At 39.5% G+C, this 22,540-nt stretch overlaps 1 protein-coding gene across 1 annotated transcript in view; it reads left to right on the top strand.

Moving 5' to 3' along the window:
• The window catches only part of METTL15 (methyltransferase 15, mitochondrial 12S rRNA N4-cytidine), a 361,764-nt gene extending 341,786 nt beyond the window's left edge, over positions 1-19,978 (top strand). Inside the window, exon 7 of the mRNA XM_057552985.1 lies at positions 19,663-19,978. Coding sequence (XP_057408968.1) covers positions 19,663-19,688 — 26 coding nt within the window. The 3' untranslated portion in view covers positions 19,689-19,978. The remainder of the gene's footprint in view (positions 1-19,662) is intronic.
• Positions 19,979-22,540: the final 2,562 nt, after the last annotated feature.

Genomic DNA, 22,540 nt, shown 5'->3' with positions numbered 1-22,540 from the left:
AGAGAACAGGTGAGCAAGAGAACAAAATTTTGTGGCTTTGCCTTAAGCTCATCTTGGTGGCTTTTTAAAGTTTACATATTTAATTCTCATTTCTTTTATTCGATACTAGGATTATATGTTAGTAAAGACAATACTAACTTATTTAATAAGTAAGCTCCAAAATTTCAGTGGCTTAACAAAGTAGAAGTTAGCTATTGTACTCATGTAATAAACCAAGACTGGTGATCCTGGTCTGTGTTGCTGCTTTTTCTCCATGTGGGATTCAGGTATTCAGGTTTCTTCCATCTCATGCTCTGCTGTCCTCTAAAGCAGGGGTTGGCAAATTATGTCATGTGGGCTAAATATGGCCCTCCACTTATTTTTGTAAATAAAGCCATATTGGAATACAGCCTTAAATATTTGTTTATGTGTTGTCCACGGTGGCTTTTGCACTATAAAGGCAGAGTGGAGTAGTTGTGACAGATCATATGGCAACAAAGCATAAAATATTTACTATGTATCCTTTTACATAGAAAGTTTGCCAGACTTTGCTCTAGAGCCCTTTTGTCATTTGCATTGAACCAGCAGGAATAAAAGAGCATGGAGAAGTTATAAACACTTCTTCAAAGCCCTGAGTTAGAGAAGCCATATGTTTCTTCTACTTCCATTTGATTGGTAAAAACTGGTCACATGGCTACAATAGATTTGAAGGGTGCTGGGAAATGTAGTCCCTGGCTAAGAAGCCTCTTCCCAGCACCAACTTAACACTGTGAAGAGTGGAGCACACATCTTGGTAGATGATTATTCGTCTCTGCTACAAGGCATCTAATCATAAGCTTGAAAAGGACCATAGAAATTATACTTACTTAATTAATTCCTACTCATCAAGCATATCCTATGTTTTAGACATTATGTTGGGTCCCTAAAAAAGAGAGATGACTAAGACTCAGTCAAATAAGTGAAACCATCATTTGCAGATTCCTTTCATTCTTATTACAGGAAATTAAAATTTAAGACAGTCATTTAGAATAATTGTGGAGGGAATAATGAACTGGTAGGGAACAGGAATGTGGTTTCTGTCTGGTCCTATGTCAGTGCTGCCCTAGATGCCAGCTGTTGGCTGTTACTGGGTGGTGGGAATATTGGAGAATGGTTTGTTCAGATTCAAAGATTGGAGCAGAGACTGTCAGAGTTGGAGTTCAGTCGGCACTGGGCATGAAGAGCCAGGCTACAATGGACCATGCCATGAGACTTACCAAGGAACTGTGCTAGCATGTAGGGAAGACTGAAGATGAAGATGGCAGCAGCAAAGTGAGCTTCAGCTGGTGAGTTTGAGAGGCAAGATAGGCTTGCCTATCATGTCTTTGTCATTGAAGTTCAATGTTTTTTCCCTCTAGTACTTCATACTACTCTGTCTTTCTTTGATTAAATTCAATTAAGTGTCTTCTTTTTGCTTGACAGTGGGAATAAGGCATCATCTTTTTCCTTGAGGAACACATGATTTAGTAGCAGAGATAAACACAAAAATAGTTTCAATAAAATATGGTAGTTCTCCTGAGGATGTCATGCCCAGGTGCCTAATCTCATGTGAGGGAGTGGTTTGGTGTGTTAAGAATGACTTCCTAGATGTGATGACACCTGAGTTATGTCTGGATAGATAAGTTGGATTAGGTACAGGGAAAAGAATGAGTAAGGGGAGAGGGTCGCCCAGGGAGACAGAATATCATCGGAAAACCTATAGAGGCTTAAAGTAGCACAATGATTTGGAGGAAATTAAAGTTTCTGAAATTATTGGAACATGCAGTTCAAGAGGCAAAATATTAGTGCTTGGAGCTGGAACAATAAGCAAGGATCAGATTATAGAGGTCCATGCAAACCATGTTGAAGACCTAGGATTCTATCGTTTTGGTTATTGGGAAACATTGAAACATTGTATCCATATATTGCGATTTTTTTACTAATGGGACAAAATCAGGGCATTCAGAATAGATACTGCTGGCTCCTCACGATAACTATAATGTAAGGAGAAACATGGAAGATGCTGTATATTCCACTAAACAAATAAGCCAAGATCAAAAACGCAGAATCCCCAGTAAGTCCCTGATTAATAGCAGCATACTTATTTTGGCCATGGCTCAGCTAAGGACAGGGGAAACCAAGGGTGTTCTTTTTCTTAAGACTATGAAAGGTAGGATTATATTTTAAGGGATCTTCTAGCTTCTCCTTTAGTATTATATATCCATTTTTTACCTTCAAACATGTTTCTCCCCATTGTTCTGTGCCTTGTCTTACCTACAAAGAATTAAAAGGCAACCTTTTCCTTGTAGGAGGGAGTAGAAATCCACCCTGGAGTTCTGGATGAGCCACTTGTTATCTGTTTACCTTTAAAAATAATTTTGCTTTCGGTCCAGCTTTGCTGGAATATGAAAGGTACTTTGAGCTTTTAGAGGAGAAGGAACTCCTTTTCCTTTTTAGTAACTTCTCTTGTTTAGATCAATGCCTTATTCCTATATTTCACTCAGTCTTGCCACTCTTTCCATTCTCAACTGTCATGGCCGTTTGCTTTGGCAATAAATAAAGAATGAAAGGCAAAACAAAACAGCCTGCCACGGTTGCTGACAATGATAAGTCTGTGAGGAGAATTTTCAGAAACCTCAGAGAATAGGCTCCAGTGGTTTCTCAGCCCACAAGTTTCAGCTGCACTGGGAACAATGGCTCTTCTGCCTACCTCCAAAGGACAAGATGAGACATGGGCCTTGTTTTTTTCTTTCTCTTCCAAGCTTCAAACCTGAGCAAACAATCTCTACTTAACCCACATGGAAAACTTGCAAACACAAAAACATTCCTCCTCTCCTATTAGTGCTAGGATGAAAAGCAAACTTCAAATTAGTTAATGTTCATGTAGTCAAGTGGTTCCCTATTGACTGGGGATACGTAGGCGGGGCAGCTGACTTGGAGAGGGGCTTTAGCTGTTGGGCCAACGGCAGAATGAAAGCCAAAATCACTCAAATTGCAAGAGAAAGTTTTTTTTTAAAAAAGAATAAAGAACTCCTATAGGTGGTTCAACACCTTGCCTATGTTGTATGCTAGTGTTCCCACCTCACATGGCATGTCTGGGTGGCATGTGGAAAACGGAGGCAGGCTTTTGGGAAAGGACCATCCTACTCCTTGTCATGTCTGTGAATATTTAGGGATCAGCCCTTTGTAAGGGTGCTCGGTGCCACCACACAGTTTTATTGGTTGGCAGGTTGAAAACTAGTCCTAAGCTCATTCCTTGGTCCTCTGAAAAGAATGCCTGGGCCTTCAGCCATGAGGCGGCCCCATCATTCCTGTTGGAAGACATGACCCTCGTGTCCCATGGGCAGGATTGTCTATGCATCCAATCTGAGAAACAAATCAATTGGGAACTGAATAGCCCTTACAGCAAGAATCTTGGAAAAGTGTCAGCTGGTTTGCTGGAGTTTAGCCATTTTATCCTCATACCTGATAGTGAAGTATTTGAGAAAAAATCAGGCTGACACTATTCCTGGTAATTTAAAAAATTAAAAAACAAACAAAACCCAAAAAGGAAGTACTAAGTACTTTGAACAAGTTTGAATTTGGGTTAGAGGTTTGAAGTTGGAGGCAACCTTTGGTTTAGTACAATATCAGCAACTAATAGAGTTTGATTTAATGCCAGAAGGGCTCCTTCTCTAATGAATCACCACATTCATCCTGAAATACCACTGTTAGGTCATGGACATCACAGGGGTTTTAACTATGGGCCCATAGAGTGTCCATGATGGACATCAAGGAGATACATAACTGGGTATTTAAGCTTGCTGTAATTCTAGACAACTTTCACATATGTGCCTGTGTGTGTATGTGTGTGTGTGCATGTTTGTTTGAGGTTTTCTCAGACAGAAGATTCATTTCTTTCATCAGATTTCAAACGGCTTTGTAAATGTTAAATATTGAGCAACACTGCTAAAGTCTTGACATAGAAAAAGATTTCAGAAATATCTGGTCTGGTGCTTTTCAACGTGCTCAAATTTTTGTGTTCATGAGATTCACCTGAGATGCTTGTTTAAAAGAAGATTCCTGAGCCCCAGCTCTACCCAGGCTGATTTAGTAGATCTTAAGTGTGGGACCCAGAGTTCTGCTTTTTAATCAGAACTTCAGAGATCATGAGCCACAGGCACAGGCCAAAGGTAATACTTTGAATGCCAAGTGAAATTAAGAGATACAGGGAAGGGTGATGGTCAGGTGCACAGGATTGGTGGAAATCACCTTCCCTTCAAATCAGAGTAGCTCTGCCTTTTTCTGCTTCACATATTGAGATTCCATGTAAGACTGCATTTGAACAAAGGCTAAAAGAAATGGCCTGCAAGTCACTGACATGATCCAACACCTTCATGTTACAGAAGAGGAAAATGAGACACAGAGAGATAAAGTGATTATGCCAAGATCACAATTGCCTTTGGTGGCAGGGTTGAAGCAAGGACCTAACCCCCCTGATTCCTTGGCCAGGTCTTTTCCATCATGGATAAATCTCCTTAAAGCCACATACTGGAGTTAAAAAACCAACCACTTTTTAGCATATTATCTAGGAAGGAAGATAGGAACGTTAAGCTTTCTTATCCAACCAAATAAGGAAGCCTTCCTGCCTGGGAAGAGAACTGAGTTATCAGGGAGGCCTGGGTGAGGTGGCCCTGGGAGCCTAATAGAAGTTATCGAATACAAAGGCAACTGGATGGGGCACGTGTGACTGAAAACAGCTTCACCATTTTGTCTAGTGCCAGACTTGGCACCCAGGAGACGTTGCCTCCACAATGGTCCCAAGAAAATAATTTAGTGTTAGGCCACCCTGTGAGTTCTTTTATTCATCTCTAAGTCTTTTCTTTGGTTGGAGCATCATCTGGTAATTAATGGCTTCAAGGTGATTCTTCAAACTTGACTTTAGGATTTCCAACATGGTATACAATTCCAATTCAGTATAATGGGTGGGAGGGGGAACACTTAGCATTCTTCATGGAATTATGAATTGCATTCATTTAGGAAGGTGAATTTCAAAAGTTTTCAAAGCCCAGTCAAGGTAAATTTTGGTGGTGATATCAATTATCTAGGCTAACAGGAGTTGTAAAACCAGTCTGAAAATGTTTTCCAACCTCTTTCATGATTTCTGATGCTGCCGAATTCTGACTTGTGAGAACAGTTTCTTTTCTTTGTTTTCAGTTTCCATTTTGGGTTCTGGCCAGTATTGAGAACTAGGAATTTCAAGGCTGGTTTACAAAATATCAAACTTTAAAAAACAAAACAAAAAACTTCAGAAGCTGTTAATTTGGAACATGTAGTGAAGTGCTATTAATCCAGGATGCAAATAATCAAACCCTAAATAAAACAGAATAATATTTTATACAGTTTCGTGCAATGACTATTGACATTGAGAATCCTGACCTGGGGCCCTGCAAAATCCTGAGGTATCTAACTCATCCAAGGAAGATTCCATTGTAATCAGTTGCTTTTTAGTGCCAGTACATATTTTATTGTGTCATGGAGGTCCCAGCATGGAGGTCCTAGCATGGACATGTCCAGCCAATTCTGACATGTCAGAGCCTGTCCCAAGGCCTGGAGGGATGTACACACTAGTCTCTTCCTATGAGTAAACAAGAAGGTAGTTGGGAAAAGAAAAGCGCTGGACCAGATGCAGGAGGATTTCACCCTGATGTGAAAGAGCTGAGTGCACGGGTTTGTGAGGTGGATGAGGCTATGAAAGAAGACAGGCTGTTGGCTTTATCCCAGAGCAACCATATGAAGTTAGTTCCTTCTTAGGCAGTGCCAGAGCTTTAGGAAGGTGGGGTAATGTGCCGGATATCTGATGTTCATGGCTCTTCCCAGTTGACTCTCTACCCTTTCCTGCCCTGCTCTGAACCCCAGAGCTGACCTTGGGCTCCTCTGTCCTCTGGCTTCTGGCTGGGTTTGGTTGGGGCATTAGCTGACCAGTAGGTGGGAGCAGAACGAGGTCAGGTGATTATCACTCTGGTTCTGTCCACATCCTCGGGCTGGGTGTTTCCCTCAAGTAAAAGCTGTAGTTCTGTCGGTCATTCTTCCCCACCCCACTCACTCTGTCTCTCCAGGTTCCCTCATGGCTCCCTTGTCAGGCTCCTTCAGGCCTGGGGGTGGGCATTTTGATCCTCCGTCACTCAGCTTGGGGTAGTGCACCACTCCATGTAGTTTCCCTATATGTTTTCCACCATTGTGGCAAGAATCCTTTTATTAAGTTCACTTTAATTTTCCCAGGCGGAGTGTGTCATCTGTTTCCTGCAGGTGTGTAGTCACTAATGAGTCAGTGAAATGAATGCTGTAACGTTAACAGTCGGGTCAGACACTGAGAGCATATGAGGTAGGGAAGCTCTGAGCCTTAACATGGAGAGGAGGAAGCAGTTTTCTGGGGGATGTAGAGGCTCTGGCATTGGCGTGAGCAGATGATTTCTCTGGGCCCCACCCATCCATTGTTTGTTAGAAAGTGTTTAGGGCACTGTCACTGTCCTTCTAGCTCCAGTATCCTTAGATAAACTGGTTTGCTCAAATGAGGGCCACCTAGATAAACATATCAGGTCCCTCAGACAACAATGCTTTGTTTTCAGAACTCATTTAGACCATTTTCTACTTGCCTGCTTCACGCAGATCCCAGTTTCTCAGCTTCCTCAATCTCTTCTTCTGTCTCAGCATTTACAGTGCAGTTTTGTTCTTAGCTTAGCTTTTGGTTAAAGACTGTTTGGACTGATATCCTGCCTTTGACCTTGGTACCTTTCCAGGATACAGTATGGGCATGTCTCAGAGTTATTGCAGGTTTAGGTTCCAGACCACTGCAGTAAAGTGCATATTATAGTAGAGTGAGTCACTTGAAATTTTTGGTTTCCCAGTGCATATGAAAGTTATGTTCACACTATACTGTAGTCTATTAAGGGTTCAATAGCATTATGTCTAAAAACAATGTACGTACATTAATTAAAGAATATTTTATTGCTAAAAAATGCTAACCATCATCTGAGCCTTCAACAAGTTGTAAATTTTTGCTGGTGGAGGGTCTTGCCTCAGTGTTGATGGCTACTGACTGATCAGGGTGGTGTTGCTGAAGGTTGGGGTGGCTGCAGCAATTTCTTAAAATAAGGCAACAATGAAGTTTGCTGCATCGACTGACTCTTACTTTCATGAATGATTTCTCTGTAACATGAAATGCTGTTTGATAGCATTTTACCCACAGTAGAACTTCTTTTAGAAATAGAGTCAATCCTCTCAAAACCTGCCTCTGCTTTATAAGCTAAGTTTATGTAATATTCGAAATACATTGTTGTCATTTCAACAGTCTTCAAAGTATCTTCACAGAAGTAGATCCCATCTCAAGAAACCACTTTCTTTGCTCATCCGTAAGAAGCAGCTCTTCATCCATTAAGGTTTTGTCACGAGACTATAACAATTCAGTTACATCTTCCGGCACCACATCTACTTCTAGTTCTCTTGCTATTTCCATCACGTCTGCAGTTACTTCCTTCACTGAAGTCTTGAACCCCTCAGTGTCATCCATGAGGGTTGGAATCAGCTTCTTCCAAACTACAGTTAATGTTGATGTTTTGACCTCTTCCCCTGAATCACAAATGTTCCTAATGGCATCTAGAATGGTGAATCCTTTCCAGAGGTTTCCATGTGACTTCGCCAAGATCCATCAGAGGTATCACTATCTGTAGCAGCTATAGCCTTATGAAATATATTTTTTAAATAATAAGACTTGAAAGTAGAAATTACTCCTTGATCCATGGGCTGCAGTATGGATGTTGTGTTAGCAGACTTGGAAGCATTAGTCTTGTACATCTCCATTAGAGCTCTTGGGTGACCAGGTGCATTGTCAATGAGCAGTAGTATTTTGAAAGGAATCCTTTTTCTGAGTAGTAGGTCTCAACAGTGGACTTGAAATAGTCAGTAAACCATGTTGTAAACAGTTGTGCTATCATCCAGGCTTTGTTGGTCTATTTATAGAGCACAGGCAGAGTAGATTTAGCATAATTCTTAAGGGCCCTAGGATTTTTAGAATGGTAAATGAACATTGGCTTCATCTTAAAGTCACCAGCTGCATTAGCCCCTAACAAGAGAGTCAGCTTTTCCTTTGAAGCTTTGAAGCCAGGCATTGACTTCTCCTCTCTATCTATGAAAGTTCTAGATGACATCTTCTTCCAATTGAAAGGCTGTTTTGTTTACATTGAAAATCTGTTGTTTAGTGTAGCCACTTTCATTAATTATCTCTGCTAGACCTTCTAGATAACTTGCTGTAGCTTCTACATCAGTTCTCGCTGCTTCATTTTGCACTTTTATGTCATGGAGACAGCTTCTTTCCTTAAACTTTGTGAATCACCTCTGCTAGCTTCAAACTTTTCTTTTGCAGCTTCTTCACCTCTCTCAGCCTTCATAGAATTGAATAGAGTTAAGACCTTGCTATGGATTAGACTTTGTCTTAAGGGAATGTTGTGACTGGTTTGATTTTCTATCCAGACTACTAAAAACTTTCTCCATGTCAGGAGTAAGACGTTTCACATATCATTCATGCATTCACTGGAATAGCATGTTTAATTTTCTTCAAAAACTTTTCCTTTGCATTCACATCTTGGCTAAGTGTTTGGAGTAAGAGACCTAGCTTTCAGCATATCTCAGCTTTTGGTGTGCCTTCCTCACTAAGCTTAATCATTTCTAGCTTTTGATTTAACATGGGAGACATCTGACTCTCTTTCATTTGAACACTTAGAGGCCATTATAGGGGTATTAATTGTCCTAATTTCAATATTGTTGTATCTCAGGGAATAGGGAGACCCAAGAAAAGGGAGAGAGATGAGGGAACAGAAGCAGATAGGTAGAGCAGTCAGAACATACCCATTTATCAATAAGTTCACCATCTTTTATGGGCATGGCTCCTTGTGCCCCAAAATAATTAAAATAGTAACATCAAAGTTCACAGATCCCAAATCACCATAACAAATATAATAAAAAGAAAAAGCATGAAATAGCATGAGAATTACCAAAATGTGACACAGAGACATAAAACAAACAAGTGCTGGTGGAAAAATGGTGCTGATAGATTGGCTTGATGCAGAGTTGTCAAAATCCTACAATTTGTGATACAGAAAAACCCAAAAAAGACAAAACCCACTGCATCCGTGAAGTGCAATAAAGTGAAGTGCAATGAAACAAGGTATGCCTGTAATAGATATTACTACTTAATATTAGATGGCAGAGGAGTAAGACATGGAGATCACCTTCCTCCCCACAAATACATCAAAAATACATCTACATGTGGAACAACTCCTACAGAACACCTACTGAACGCTGGCAGAAGACCTCAGACTTCCCAAAAGGCAAGAAACTCCCACGTACCTGGGTAGGATAAAAGAAAAAAGAAAACACACACACAAAAGAATATGGATGGGACCTGCACCTCTGGGAGGGAGCTGTGAAGGAGGAAAAGCTTCCACACACTAGGAAGCCCCTTCACTGGTGGAAACGGGAGTGGGGTGGGGGGGAAACTTCAGAGCCACAGAGGAGAGCACAGCAACAGGGGTGCGGAGGGCAAAGCGGAGAGATTCCCACACAGAGGATCGGTGCCGACCAGCACTCACCAGCCCGAGAGGCTTCTCTGCTCACCTGCTGGGGCGGGCGGGGGCTGGGAGCTGAGGCTCGGGCTTCAGTTGTATCCCAGGGAGAAGACTGGGGTTGGCGGCGTGAACACAGCCTGAAGGGGGCTAGTTGCCACGGCTAGCCAGGAGGGAGTCCGGGAAAACGTCTGGAACTGCCGAAGAGACAAGAGACCATTGTTTCGGGTGCTCAAGGAGAGGAGATTCAGAGCACCGCCTAAATGAGCTTCTGAGACGGGCACCAGCCGTGGCTGTCAGCGCAGACACCAGAGATGGACATAAAATGCTAACGCTGCTGCTGCCGCCACCAAGAAGCCTGTGTGCAAGCACAGGTCACTATCCACACCTCCCCTCCCAGGAGCCTGTGCAGCCCGCCACTGCCAGGGTCCCGTGATCCAGGGACAACTTCCCCGGGAGAACACACGGCGCGCCTCAGGCTGTTGCAACATTATGCTGGCCCCTGCCGCCATAGGCTCACCCCGCATTCCATACCCCTCTCTCCCCCCAGCCTGAGTGAGGCAGAGGCACCTAATCAGCCGCTCCTTTAACCAGCTACTGTCTGGGCAAAGAACAGATGCCAGAGGGCGACCTACATTCAGGGGTGGGGCCAAATCCAAAGCTGAACCCCAGGAGCTGTGAGAACAAAGGAGAGAAAGGGAAATTTCTCTGTGCAGGCTCAGAAGCAGTGGATTAAATCTCCACAGTCAACTTGATGTACCCTGCATCTGTGGAATACCTGAATAGACAACAAATCATCCCAAAATTGAGGTGGTGGACTTTGGGAGCAACTGTAGACTTGAGGTTTGCTGTATGCGACTGACAAGTTTCTGATTTATATGTTTATCTTAGTTTAGTTTTTAGTGCTCATTATCATTGGTGGATTTGTTTATTGGTTTGGTTGCTCTCTTCTTTTTTTTATTACTATTTTTATTTTTTTATTTTAATATTAAAATTTTTTTTATTTTAAAAATTTAATTTATTTTATTATTATTTTTTCTTTGTTTCTTTCTTTTCTCCCTTTCCTTCTAAGCCATGTGGCTGACAGGGTCTTGGTGCTCAGGCCTGGTGTCAGGCCTGAGCCTCTGAGGTGGGAGAGCCAAGTTCAGGACATTGGACCACCAGAGACCTCCTGGCCCCACGTAATATCAGTTGGCTAGAGCTCTCCCAGAGATCTCCATCTCAATGCTAAGACCCAGCTCCACTGAACGACCAACAGGGTCTAGTGCTGGACACCCCATGCCAAACAACTAGCAAGACAGGAACACAACCCCACCCATTAGCAGAGAGGCTGCCTAAAATCTTACTAAGTTCACATACACCCTAAAACAAACCACCAGAGGTGGCCCTGCCCACCAGAAAGACAAGATCTAGCCTCATCCACCAGAACACAGGCATCAGTCCCCTCCACCAGGAAGCCTACACAATCCACTGAACCAACCTTACCCACTGGGGGCAGACACCAAAAAAACAGGAACTACTAACCTGCACCCTGCAAAAAGAAGACCCCAAACACAGTAAGTTAAGCGAAATGAGAAGACAGAGAAATACACAGCAGATGAAGGAGCAAGGTAAAAACCCACTTGACCAAACAAATGAGGAGGAAATAGGCAGACTACCTGAAAAAGAATTCAGAGTAATGATAGTAAAGGTGATCCAAAATCTGGAAATAGATTGGAGAAAATACAAGAAACATTTAATAAGGACCTAGAAGAACTAAAGAGCACACAATCAATGATGAACAACACAAGAAATGAAATGAAAAATTCTCTAGAAGGAATCAATAGCAGAATAACTGAAGCAGAAGAACGGATAAGTGACCTGTAAGATAAAATAGTGGAAATAACCACCACAGAGCAGAATAAACAAACAAAAAAAAAATGAAAAGAATTGAGGGCAGTCTTAGAGACCTCAGGACAACATTAAATGCACCAACATTCAAATTATAGGGGTCTCAGAAGAAGAAGAGAAAAAGAAAGGGACTGAGAAAATATTTGAAGAGATTATACTTGAAAACTTCCCTAATATGGGAAAAGAAATACTCAGTCAAGCCCAGGAAGTGCAGAGAGTCCCATACGAGATAAATCCAAGAACTAACACACCAAGACACATATTAATCAAACTATCAAAAATTAAGTACAAAGAAAAAATATTGAAAGCAGCAAGGAAAAAGCAATAAATAACATACAAGGGAATACCCATAAGGTTAAGAGCTGAACTTTCATCAGAAACTCTGCAAGCCAGAAGGGAGTGGCAGGACATATTTAAAGTGATGAAAGGGAAAAACCTACAGCCAAGATTACTCTACCTAGCAAGGATCTCATTCAAATTTGACAGAGAAATTAAAATCTTTACAGACAAGCAAAAGTTAAGAGAATTCAGCACCACCAAACCAGCTTTACAACAAATGTTAAAGGAACTTATCTAGGCAAGAAACACAGGAGAAGGAAAAGACCTACAAAAACAAACCCAAAGCAATTAAGAAAATGGTAATAGGAACATAAATATCTATAATTACCTTAAATGTAAATGCATTAAATGCTCCAACCAAAATACATAGACAGGCTGAATTGGTACAAAAACAAGACCTGTATATATGCTGTCTACAAGAGACCCACTTCAGACCTGGGGACACATACAGACTGAAAGTGAGGGGATGGAAAAAGATAGCCCATGCAAATGGAAATCAAAAGAGAGCTGGAGTAGCAATTCTCATATCAGACCAAGTAGACTTTAAAATAAAGACTATTACAAGAGACAAAGAAGGACACTACATAATGATCAAGGGATCAATCCAATAAGAAGATACAACAATTGTAAACATTTATGCACCCTAGGAGCACCTAGGAGCTCCTCAATACATAACCTAGGAGCACCTCAATACATAAGGCAAATGCTAACAGCCATAAAAGGTGAAATCGACAGTAACATAATAATAGTGAGGGACTTTAACACCCCACTTTCACCAATGGACAGATCAACCGAACAGAGAATAAATAAGGAAACACAAACTTTAAATGAAACGTTAAACAAAATGGAGTTAATTGATATTTATAGGACATTCCATCCAAAAACAACAGAATACACTTTCTTCTCAAGTGCTTATGGAAAATTCTTCAGGATAGATCATATCTTGGTTCAAAAATCAAGCGTTGGTAAATTTAAGAAAATTGAAATCATATCAAGTAGCTTTTCCAACTACAATGCTATGAGACTAGATATCAATTACAGGAAAAAAAGCTGTAAAAAATAAAAACACATGGAGGCTAAACAATACGCTGCTAAATAACCAAGAGATCACTGAAGAAATCAAAGAGGAAATCAAAAAATACCTAGAAACAAATGAAGATGAAAACACGACAACCCAAAACCTATGGGATGCAGCAAAAGCAGTTCTAAGAGGGGAGTTTATAGCATTACAATCTTATCTGAAGCAACAAAAAAAATCTCAAATAAACAACCTAAAGTTACACCTAAAGCAATTAGAGAAAAAGAACAAAAGAACCCTAAAGTTAGCAGAAGGAAAGAAATCATAAATATTAGATCAGAAATCAACGAAAAAGAAATGAAGGAAATGATAGAAAAGATGAATAAAACTAAAAGCTTGTTCTTTGAGAAGATAAACAAAATTGATAAACCATTAGCCAGACTCATTAAGAAAAAAAGGAAGATTCAAATCAACAGAATTAGAAATGAAAAAGGAGAAGTAACAACTGACACTGCAGAAATACAAAGGATCATGAGAGATTGCTACAAGCAAATATATGCTAATAAAATGGACAACCTGGAAGAAATGGACAAATTCTTAGAAAAGCACAATCTTCTGAGACTGAACCAGGAAGAAATAGAAAATATAAATAGACCAATGACAAGCACTGAAATTGAAACTGTGATTAAAAATCTTCCACCAAACAAAAACCCAGGACCAGATGGCTTCACAGGCAAATTCTATCAAACATTTAGAGAAGAGCTAACACCTATCCTTCTCAAACTCTTCCAAAATACAGCAGAGAGAGGAATACTCCCAACTCATTCTATAAGGCCACCATCACCCTGATAACAAAAGCAGACAAAGATGTCACAGAAAAAGAAAACTACAGACCAATATCACTGGTGAACATAGATGCAAAAATCCTCAACAAAATAATAGCAAACAGAATCCAACAGCACATTAAAAGGATCATACACCATGATTAAGTGGGGTTTATCCCAGGATTGCAAGGATTCTTCAAAATATGCAAATCAATCAATGTGATACACCATATTAACAAATTGAAGGATAAAAACCATACGATCATCTCAATAGATGCAGAAAAAGCTTTTGACAAAATTCAATGCCCATTTATAATTAAAACTCTCCAGAAGGTAGGCATAGAGGGAACTTACTTCAACATAATAAAGGCCATATATGACAAACCCACAGCCAACATAGTTCTCAATGGTGAAAAACTGAAGTCATTTTCTCTAAGATCAGGAACAAGACAAGGGTGCCCACTCTCACCACTATTATTCAACATAGTTTTGGAAGTTTTAGCCACAGCAATCAGAGAAGAAAAAGAAATAAAAGGAATCCAAATCAGAAATGAAGAAGTACAACTGTCACTGTTTGCCAATGACATGATACAATACATAGAGAATCCTAAAGATGCCACCAGAAAACTACTAGAGCTAATCAATGAATGTGGTAAAGTAGCAGGATACAAAATTAATGCACAGAAATCTCTTGCATTCCTATATGCTAATGATGAAAAATTTGTAAGGGAAATTAAGGAACCACTCCCATTTACCACTGCAACAAAAAGAATAAAATCCCTAGGAATAAACCTACCTAAGGAGACAAAAGACTTGTATGCAGAAAACTTTAAGATACTGATGAAAGAATTTAAAGATGATACAAACAAGTGGAGAGATATACCATGTTCTTGGATTGGAAGAATCAACATTGTGAAAATGACTATATTTCCCACAGCAATCTACAGATTCAGTGCAATCCCTATCAAACTACCAATGACATTTTTCCCAGAACTTGAACAAAATATTTCACAGTTTGTATGGAAACACAAAAGACCCCGAATAGCCAAAGCAATCTTGAGAAAGAAAAACGGAGCTGGAGGAATCAGGCTCCCTGACTTCAGACTATACCACAAAGCTACAGTAATCAAGACAGTATGGTACTGGCACAAAAACAGAAATATAGATCAATGGAACAGGATAGAAAGCCCAGAGATAAAGCCACGCACATCTGGTCGCCTTATTTTTGATAAAGAAGGCAAGAATATACAATAGAGAAAAGACAGCCTCTTCAATACGTGGTGCTGGGAAAACTGGACAGCTACATATAAAAAGATGAAATTAGAACACTTCCTAACACCATACACAAAAAAACATCAAAATGGATTAAAGGCCTAAATGTAAGGCCAGATACTGTAAAACTCTTAGAGGAAAACATAGGTAGAACACTCTATGACATAAATCACAGCAAGATCCTCTTTGACCCACGTCCTAGAGAGATGGAAATAAAAACAAAAATAAACAAATGGGACCTAATGAAACTTAAAAGCTTTTACACAGCAAAGGAAACTATAAACAAGACAAAAAGACAACCTCAGAATGGGAGAAAATATTTGCAAATGTAGCAACTGACAAAGGATTAGCTCTAAAATATACAAGCAGCTCGTGCAGCTCAATATCAAAAATAAACAACCCAATCCAGAGACGGGCAGAACACCTAAATCAACATTTCTCCAAAGAAGTTATACAGATTGAAAACAAACACATGAAAGGATGCTCAACATCACTAATCATTAGAGAAATGCAAATCAAAACTACAATGAGGTATCACCTCACGCCAGTCAGAATGGCCATCATCAAAAAATCTACAAACAAAAAATGCTGGAAAGGGTGTGGAGAAAAGGGAACCCTCTTGCACCTTGGTTGTAATGTAAATTGATATAGCCACTATGGAGAACACTATTGAGGTTCCTTAAAAACCTAAAAATAGAACTACCATATGACCCAGCAATCCCACTACTGGGCACATACTCTGAGGAAACCATAACTCAAAAAGAGTCATGTCTCACAACATTCATTGCAGCACTATTTACAAGAGCCAGGACATGGAAGCAACCTAAGTGTCCATCGACAGATGAATGGATAAAGATGATGTGGCACATATGTACAATGGTATATTACTCAGCCATAAAAAGAAATGAAATTGAGTTATTTGTAGTGAAGTGGATGGACCTAAGAGTCTGTCATACAGAGTGAAGTAAGTCAGAAAGAGAAAAACAAATGCTGTATGCTAATGTATGTATATGGAATGTAAAAAAAAAAAGGTTCTGAAGAACCTACGGGCATGACAGGACTAAAGACTCAGACATAGAGAGTGGACTTAAGGACACGGGGAGTGGGAAGGGTAAGCTGGGACAAAGTGAGAGAGTGGCATTGACATATGTACACTACCAAATGTAAAATGGATAGCTTGTGGGAAGCAGCCGCATAGCACAGGGAGATCAGCTCGGTGCTTTGTGACCACCTAGAGGGGTGGGATCGGAAGGGTGGGAGGGAGATGCCAGAGGGTGGGGATATGGGGATATAAGTATAAATATAGCTGATTTACTTTTTTATACAGTAGAAACTAACACAACGATGTAAAGCAATCATATTCCAATAAAGATGTTAAAATAGAAAACTATGGAAATGAAGGAAGTTATATCTCTGACATACACAAACAAAAACCAGAAACTTAATGTTAGATGAACTCTTGCTATGACCAGGCATTTTGATAAACGCTTTATATTCTTCATCTCATTTAATTTAATCCACACTGAGACCTATATTTTAGCACATAATTATTGAGCCATTCATTCATCTATTTATTTAATTCAGCACACTTTAAAAAATCTTCTACTATGGGCTGGATGTTAGGAAAACAAGATGGATATAATATAGTGTTTGCCCTCAAGGGACTTAAAACCAAGTAAAATAAATAAATTTGGGAATAGATAAGTGGAATCTAATACTAACAATTTTAGAGACCACTTTCCATTTCAGACATGAGTGCAACTCTATGCAAACTCTTTGAAAGTAGGTATTCTTGTAAAGTATAAGGGCAATACTGTTATTTAGAGTGAAGTCTGGAATCAGTGTATTAGAGTGTATTACACTCTACATGAGCAGTGTGTTTGACTTTACCACCAAACAGAACAAATAGGATATTGTATGATTTTTTTTTTGTAATTGGCTCACATGATTATGGAGGCTTGGCAAGTCCAATAAATGAAGGGTGGGCGGGGCAGACTGGAGACCCAAAGAAGACCCAAGGCTGCAGTTTAAGTCTGAAGACCCTCTGCTACAGAATTCCCTTTCGTTTAGGTGTGGTCAGTCTTTGGTTTTATTTAGGTCTTCAACTGATTGGATGAGGCCAGCCATGTTACAGAGGGCAATCTGACCACCATAAAGTCTCCCATTTTAAATGTTAATCTCATTCAAACACAGCATCACAGAAACATCCAGAATAATGTCTGATCACATATCTTGGCACCATGGCCCAGCCAAGTTGACACATTTAATTAACCATCTCAGGCAGCAGAAGGAGCCTCAGGATCCAGCACGATCGGTAAAACCTGGGCCCTGGAAAGTAAAGAGCCCTTTTTCTCCTCACCGTAAGGTGGAGATCAGAACCAGCTGTAAATACTCCAACCAAGCAGGGTTAGCATGAGATCATGTAATCAGGGGAGAAAGCTCTTGACTACTGCACTGAATTCTAAGTTTTGCTTGCTTCTTGCATCACCATCCTTACCATCCCTCATTAGGATATTCTGCTGTTCTGCAGGCATTATCTCTTGTTGATCAATGTCCAGATCTGTGTCTGGCAAAGAATAATACACTATTGTGAAGATCTACTAGACTATTTTTAAATCAAGTACCATATCTATGATATTAATTCATCTATTGATTTATTCTTTTATTCATTCATTTAACAAAGCTTTATTGAGAAAGTACTAAATGCCCAGAACTTTGCTAGATCTGGAGATACAGCCTCAAATAAGATGGCTTAGTTCTGGTCTTTATGGAGTGTACTGCCCCTGAGGCAAGTTGGATACTAAACTAATAGCTGCTCGAATATTTAGTTTATTATAATTATGATGAATGGCATGAAGAAAAAAAGTACAAGGTACAATGAGAGCATATAACAATGATGAGTAAAAGTAGCAGACACTGAGAGTAATCATCAAACCGATTTCCTTGTATCCCAGTCTAGCCCATAACACCCTCCTTTTTATAACACTCCATGTTCTTTTGCTTACGACTTGAAACACATAAACATGGTGACTCTTGAAGCTATGTGTTAAAAGTGACAGAACCACACACGGAAAGCAGCTGGGGTTTCTAAAATCCCACATAGAAGGCTACCCACCAAATACCAGAATTGTATTTTTACATGTAAGAAATGAATTTAAATTGGATTTTGCCACAATATACAAATGTTTGTATTTGTTTATTCTGAATCTAGAATTATTGTACAGAAACTAATTCTGCAGTTATGATTCCACATAAACTTGAAATGCGGTGCCATTTATAACAAATATTTAAAATAGGTGATATTGACCTTTCAGTAATGTGTTAGGCAGTCAAGAAACTCTGACGCTGTGTTAGGCAGTCAAGAAACCTTTTTTTGAGGTTCGAAAAATGGAGGCCCATGTTATAAATTTGAACAAATATTTGGTAAACATACTGCCTGTGATAACTTGAAGGCATAGGGTGGGCCTATTGAGCCTGTTGTTTCAGTTCTCAGTTGGGGGTGACTTTGTACCCCTGGGACATTTGGCAATGTCTAGAGACATTTTGTTTGTTGTAACTGGAGATGAAGGTGATTCTACAGGCTTGTAGTTGGTAGAGGCCAGGAATGCTCCTAAACATCTAATAATGTGTAGGATAGACCCTTTCAGTACATAATTATCTGATCTAAAATGTCAGCAATGCTGTGGTTTAGAAACTCTGTTCTAGGGGATGTCATTGGAAAGACTCAGAATAATCATGTAAATTGGCTTTTACTTCCTCCTTTCATCAAGAAAAATAAAGATAAATCCTGAAATAACTGGACAGTTGTCAGACAATAAGGGAATATTGAGAATCTCAAATTTAGGTCATCTAAAAAATCCTGCTTCAAAACCCCAAATGTAATACATGAGATCTAAAGAGGTTTTGAGTGGCAGTGTCTGATTTATACACTACTCTGGAGTGAAGATCAGATTTAAGGGTGTGTGGCCTTCCCACCCAAATTTTTAATTTCATCTGATCTCAAGATATGTACTATTAAGTTGAGATATATTGCCCTGGGAGCTCAGAAACTAAGACCCAAATCAGCCTTGAGAATTTTATCTAGGAAAGAAGTTTGGACATAGTTATTTGAACATAGAACTAATTGGAAACTAGATTAGAACCTACCAAGTATATATTTGAGGGAAAGTTATCATGAAGGAAATTATCTTTAGTAAAGCAGATAGTATTACATTAATGAGTAGTTACTTATAAGGAGTTCAAGAAATTGTCTTTGCAGAAATAGCATTTAAAGTGAGTCCTCAAAGATAAAATGGAACAATCAACAAGTTAAAGGAATAGAGCATTGTGTACTCCATGATGCTAGGAACTGAATGAGAGTCAGGCTAATTGAGGTATAATAAGCTAAAGGGGATATGATGATAGATGAGACTACTATGTATGGACAAGAACATAAAGGACTTCAAAATTTATGGTGAGAATTTTGGTACCTTGTATCTTTCTAGAAAACTTCCCATTTCATCTAGGTTATCTAATTTTTTGACATAGAATTGCTCATAGAATTTTCTTATAATTTAAAATTTGGGTTTTTTTTTTTAAAGCAGTTTGTATGTTATTCCACTGCCTTCTGGCCTTCATAGCTTCTGATAAGGAGTTTGCTGTTAATCTTATTAAGCCTCCCCAATACATGATGAGTCACTTTTCTCTTACTATTTTCAAGATTCTTTCTTTGTCTTTGACACAGACACACATGAAGGAAGGACCATGTGAAAACAACATGGAGAAGATGACCATCTACAAGCCAAGGAGAGAGGTTCAGAAAAAGTAAACCCTGTTGACACCTTGATCTTGGACTCCTAGCCTCCAGAACAGTGAGAAAATAAATTTCTGTTTAAGCCACCTAGTCTGTAGCATTTGTTACAGCAGCCCAAGCAAACTAGCAAATTAATACAAGCCCTGACACAAGCTTCATGCAATTTAATTCTCTTTTCTGTGTCATGATTCTCTTGTCTGTTAGATCAAGTGATCAAAACTAAACATGTATGTTATTGTTTAAAGAACAGCAAAGAAAATCAAAACCCTGTTCTTATTTATTTGATCTACCTATTTTAGGAAGTGTCTGCTCTTTACACCTAAGCAGTTGCAGACTTTATAAAATACAATCCTTTTCTCCTCTCTTTTAAAAAATAAATATAAATATAAATTTTCTGAGGAGATATTTTCATTTGGTTGAATGATGTTTAAGTTTACTTTGCAAATAATCATTCACCTAGAATATTGCTGATGGTCACTTGATTTATTTTACTACTCTGATGGAAAACAAATTTGGTTAGTTAGTTTATACTTGTATTGATTTGAGTGGTTATAGTTTTTCTGATAAGACACATTGGGAAAAGAAACTAGGACAAGGGGTTGAGTCCCACCCAACCCTGTTACTAAACGACTGTGTTACCTTGGGTTAGCTAACTGGAGTTTTTGAGTTTGTTAACTACTTTTTAATATGACATTAATCTCACAGTTCCCTTGCCTGGTTATTCATTCATAATTCAATAAACAAATAAGCACTGAGTACCTCTTGCTTGCCTGGCACTGTACTAGAGCCTGGTGACTAATCGGAGAGCTAAACCAGTCTGTGTCCTTGGGCAGCTTATACTTTAGTGGAAAGATAGACATTTGTCAAAGAAATGCACAAATAAATGTAAAGTTGCAACTTTGCTGACTCCTACAAGGAGAGAAGCATGATGCTTTAAGAGCTTATCATGAGGGTGAGGGCAGTAAGCAGGGAGAAGGGGATTTGACCTAATCAATGTGTTTGAAGGTCTCCCTGAGGAAGTGATAATTGAACTGAGATCTGATGAAGGGAGTCGGTGCTCACTAGGTCATTGCAAGGAGAAGAAGGCAATGGATATGAGATGTGGTACTATTTTTTTTTACTATCATTACTGTTATTTAATAGAGACCTACTCAGCTTTTTCCATCTAGTCAGTAAAGTTATAATGCATCTTATGATAATTCCCCATCCGAAATAAATCTTTCCAAACATGAAGTTGATTTACCTAAAAAATTCAGACTTTCAAAGTAATAATTGCCAACTGTCACATTCATGAGACGAACTAGTAAAAAACCTCTGAATATGAATCATGGCCCTTTTACATTTTCCTTAATCTTGTTGCTATTTCCCATTCTCTACCTATATTAAAAAATAACTTTATATCTGCTGTATTTCTCATGTTAAACCTGAATTAATGGAATTCTTTCTGTATCTTATCTAATGCATTGGAAAGAGAGTTAATTTTCTTCATCTTAATCCTACTCAGTTTAAAGCTCTTGTAATAAAGTACTTTATTTTTGAAGGCTTCTGACCAGTAAACTGCATACTTCAAAAAAGAACAATCTAAACCCAATAGGCACTGTCCAACAACAAGCCAGCCAATTCCCTAATACCAGGCAATTATATAACGACTATCCAAACATAATAAAACACGATTTTCCCCTCAAGGGAGGTCTTGAAAAGATATTCACCTATTTCTGCTCCTTTCATGTAACATTGCTGCTTTCCTATCTGAACAGAGACCAAGTCAGCACTATGGGTTAAGCTCTTTTAACTGAGAACAAATTGAACCCAGATGTGAATTGGGGAAGGGGGGCCAATTTTGCTCTTGGTCTTGGCAGTGCTGAAGGGCAATTTTTTTCAAAGATTTACAGTACCTGGCAACTTTGGGCCAGGCTATAAAGTTCAAGCTCATAAATGTTCATTAGCAATTCTCTGATCATTACTTTGACATCAATTTTCCAAACGGACACAAAACTTAAATTGTCTCATTATTTCTTCCTTTTGTAAAGTACTTATGGTATGTGTGTTTGCACTATATAGATACTAAATAGCTAGATTTCAGGTCATTCTAAACTGGCTTAACCTAGCACTTTTTAAAATAGAGAAGAGGGCTTCCCTGGTGGCGCAGTGGTTGAGAATCTGCCTGCTAATGCGGGGGACACGGGTTCGAGCCCTGGTCTGGGAAGATCCCACATGCCACGGAGCAGCTGGGCCCGTGAGCCACAATTGCTGAGCCTGCGCGTCTGGAGCCTGTGCCCCGCGACGGGAGGGGCCGCAGCTGGGCCCGTGAGCCACAATTGCTGAGCCTGCGCGTCTGGAGCCTGTGCCCCGCGACGGGAGGGGCCGCGATAGAGAAAGGCCCGCGCACCGCGATGAAGAGCGGTCCCCGCACCGCGATGAAGAGTGGCCCCCGCTTGCCGCAACTGGAGAAAGCCCTCGCACGAACCGAAGACCCAACACAGCCAAAAATAAATAAATAAATAAATAAATAAATAAATAAATAAATAAATAAGAAAATCCTTTAAAAAAAAAAAAACAGGTTTTAAAATAGAGAAGAAATTCAGACTTTTCATTGGTGAGCAATTCCAAGGCAGAGATGATTTGATGGGTCTTTTGATCTGCCTAAATTTGAAAGGTATGAATAAAAATGCCCCTGCAGAGAAACAGAACGGAATGGATAAAGCAAATGTTTGACATGTTAGCATAGCTGGAATGAGGTAGAACCCTTACCTCAGATGTAGTGGCTTAAATTTAGCAATTACTAGGGTCTAACTGCTGGGTTCATAAT

Source organism: Balaenoptera acutorostrata, chromosome 9 (assembly GCF_949987535.1).
Source record: "Balaenoptera acutorostrata chromosome 9, mBalAcu1.1, whole genome shotgun sequence".
NCBI lineage: Eukaryota > Metazoa > Chordata > Mammalia > Artiodactyla > Balaenopteridae > Balaenoptera > Balaenoptera acutorostrata.
Note: the sequence above shows the minus strand (reverse complement) of the source record. Positions and strands in the feature narration are given on the sequence as shown.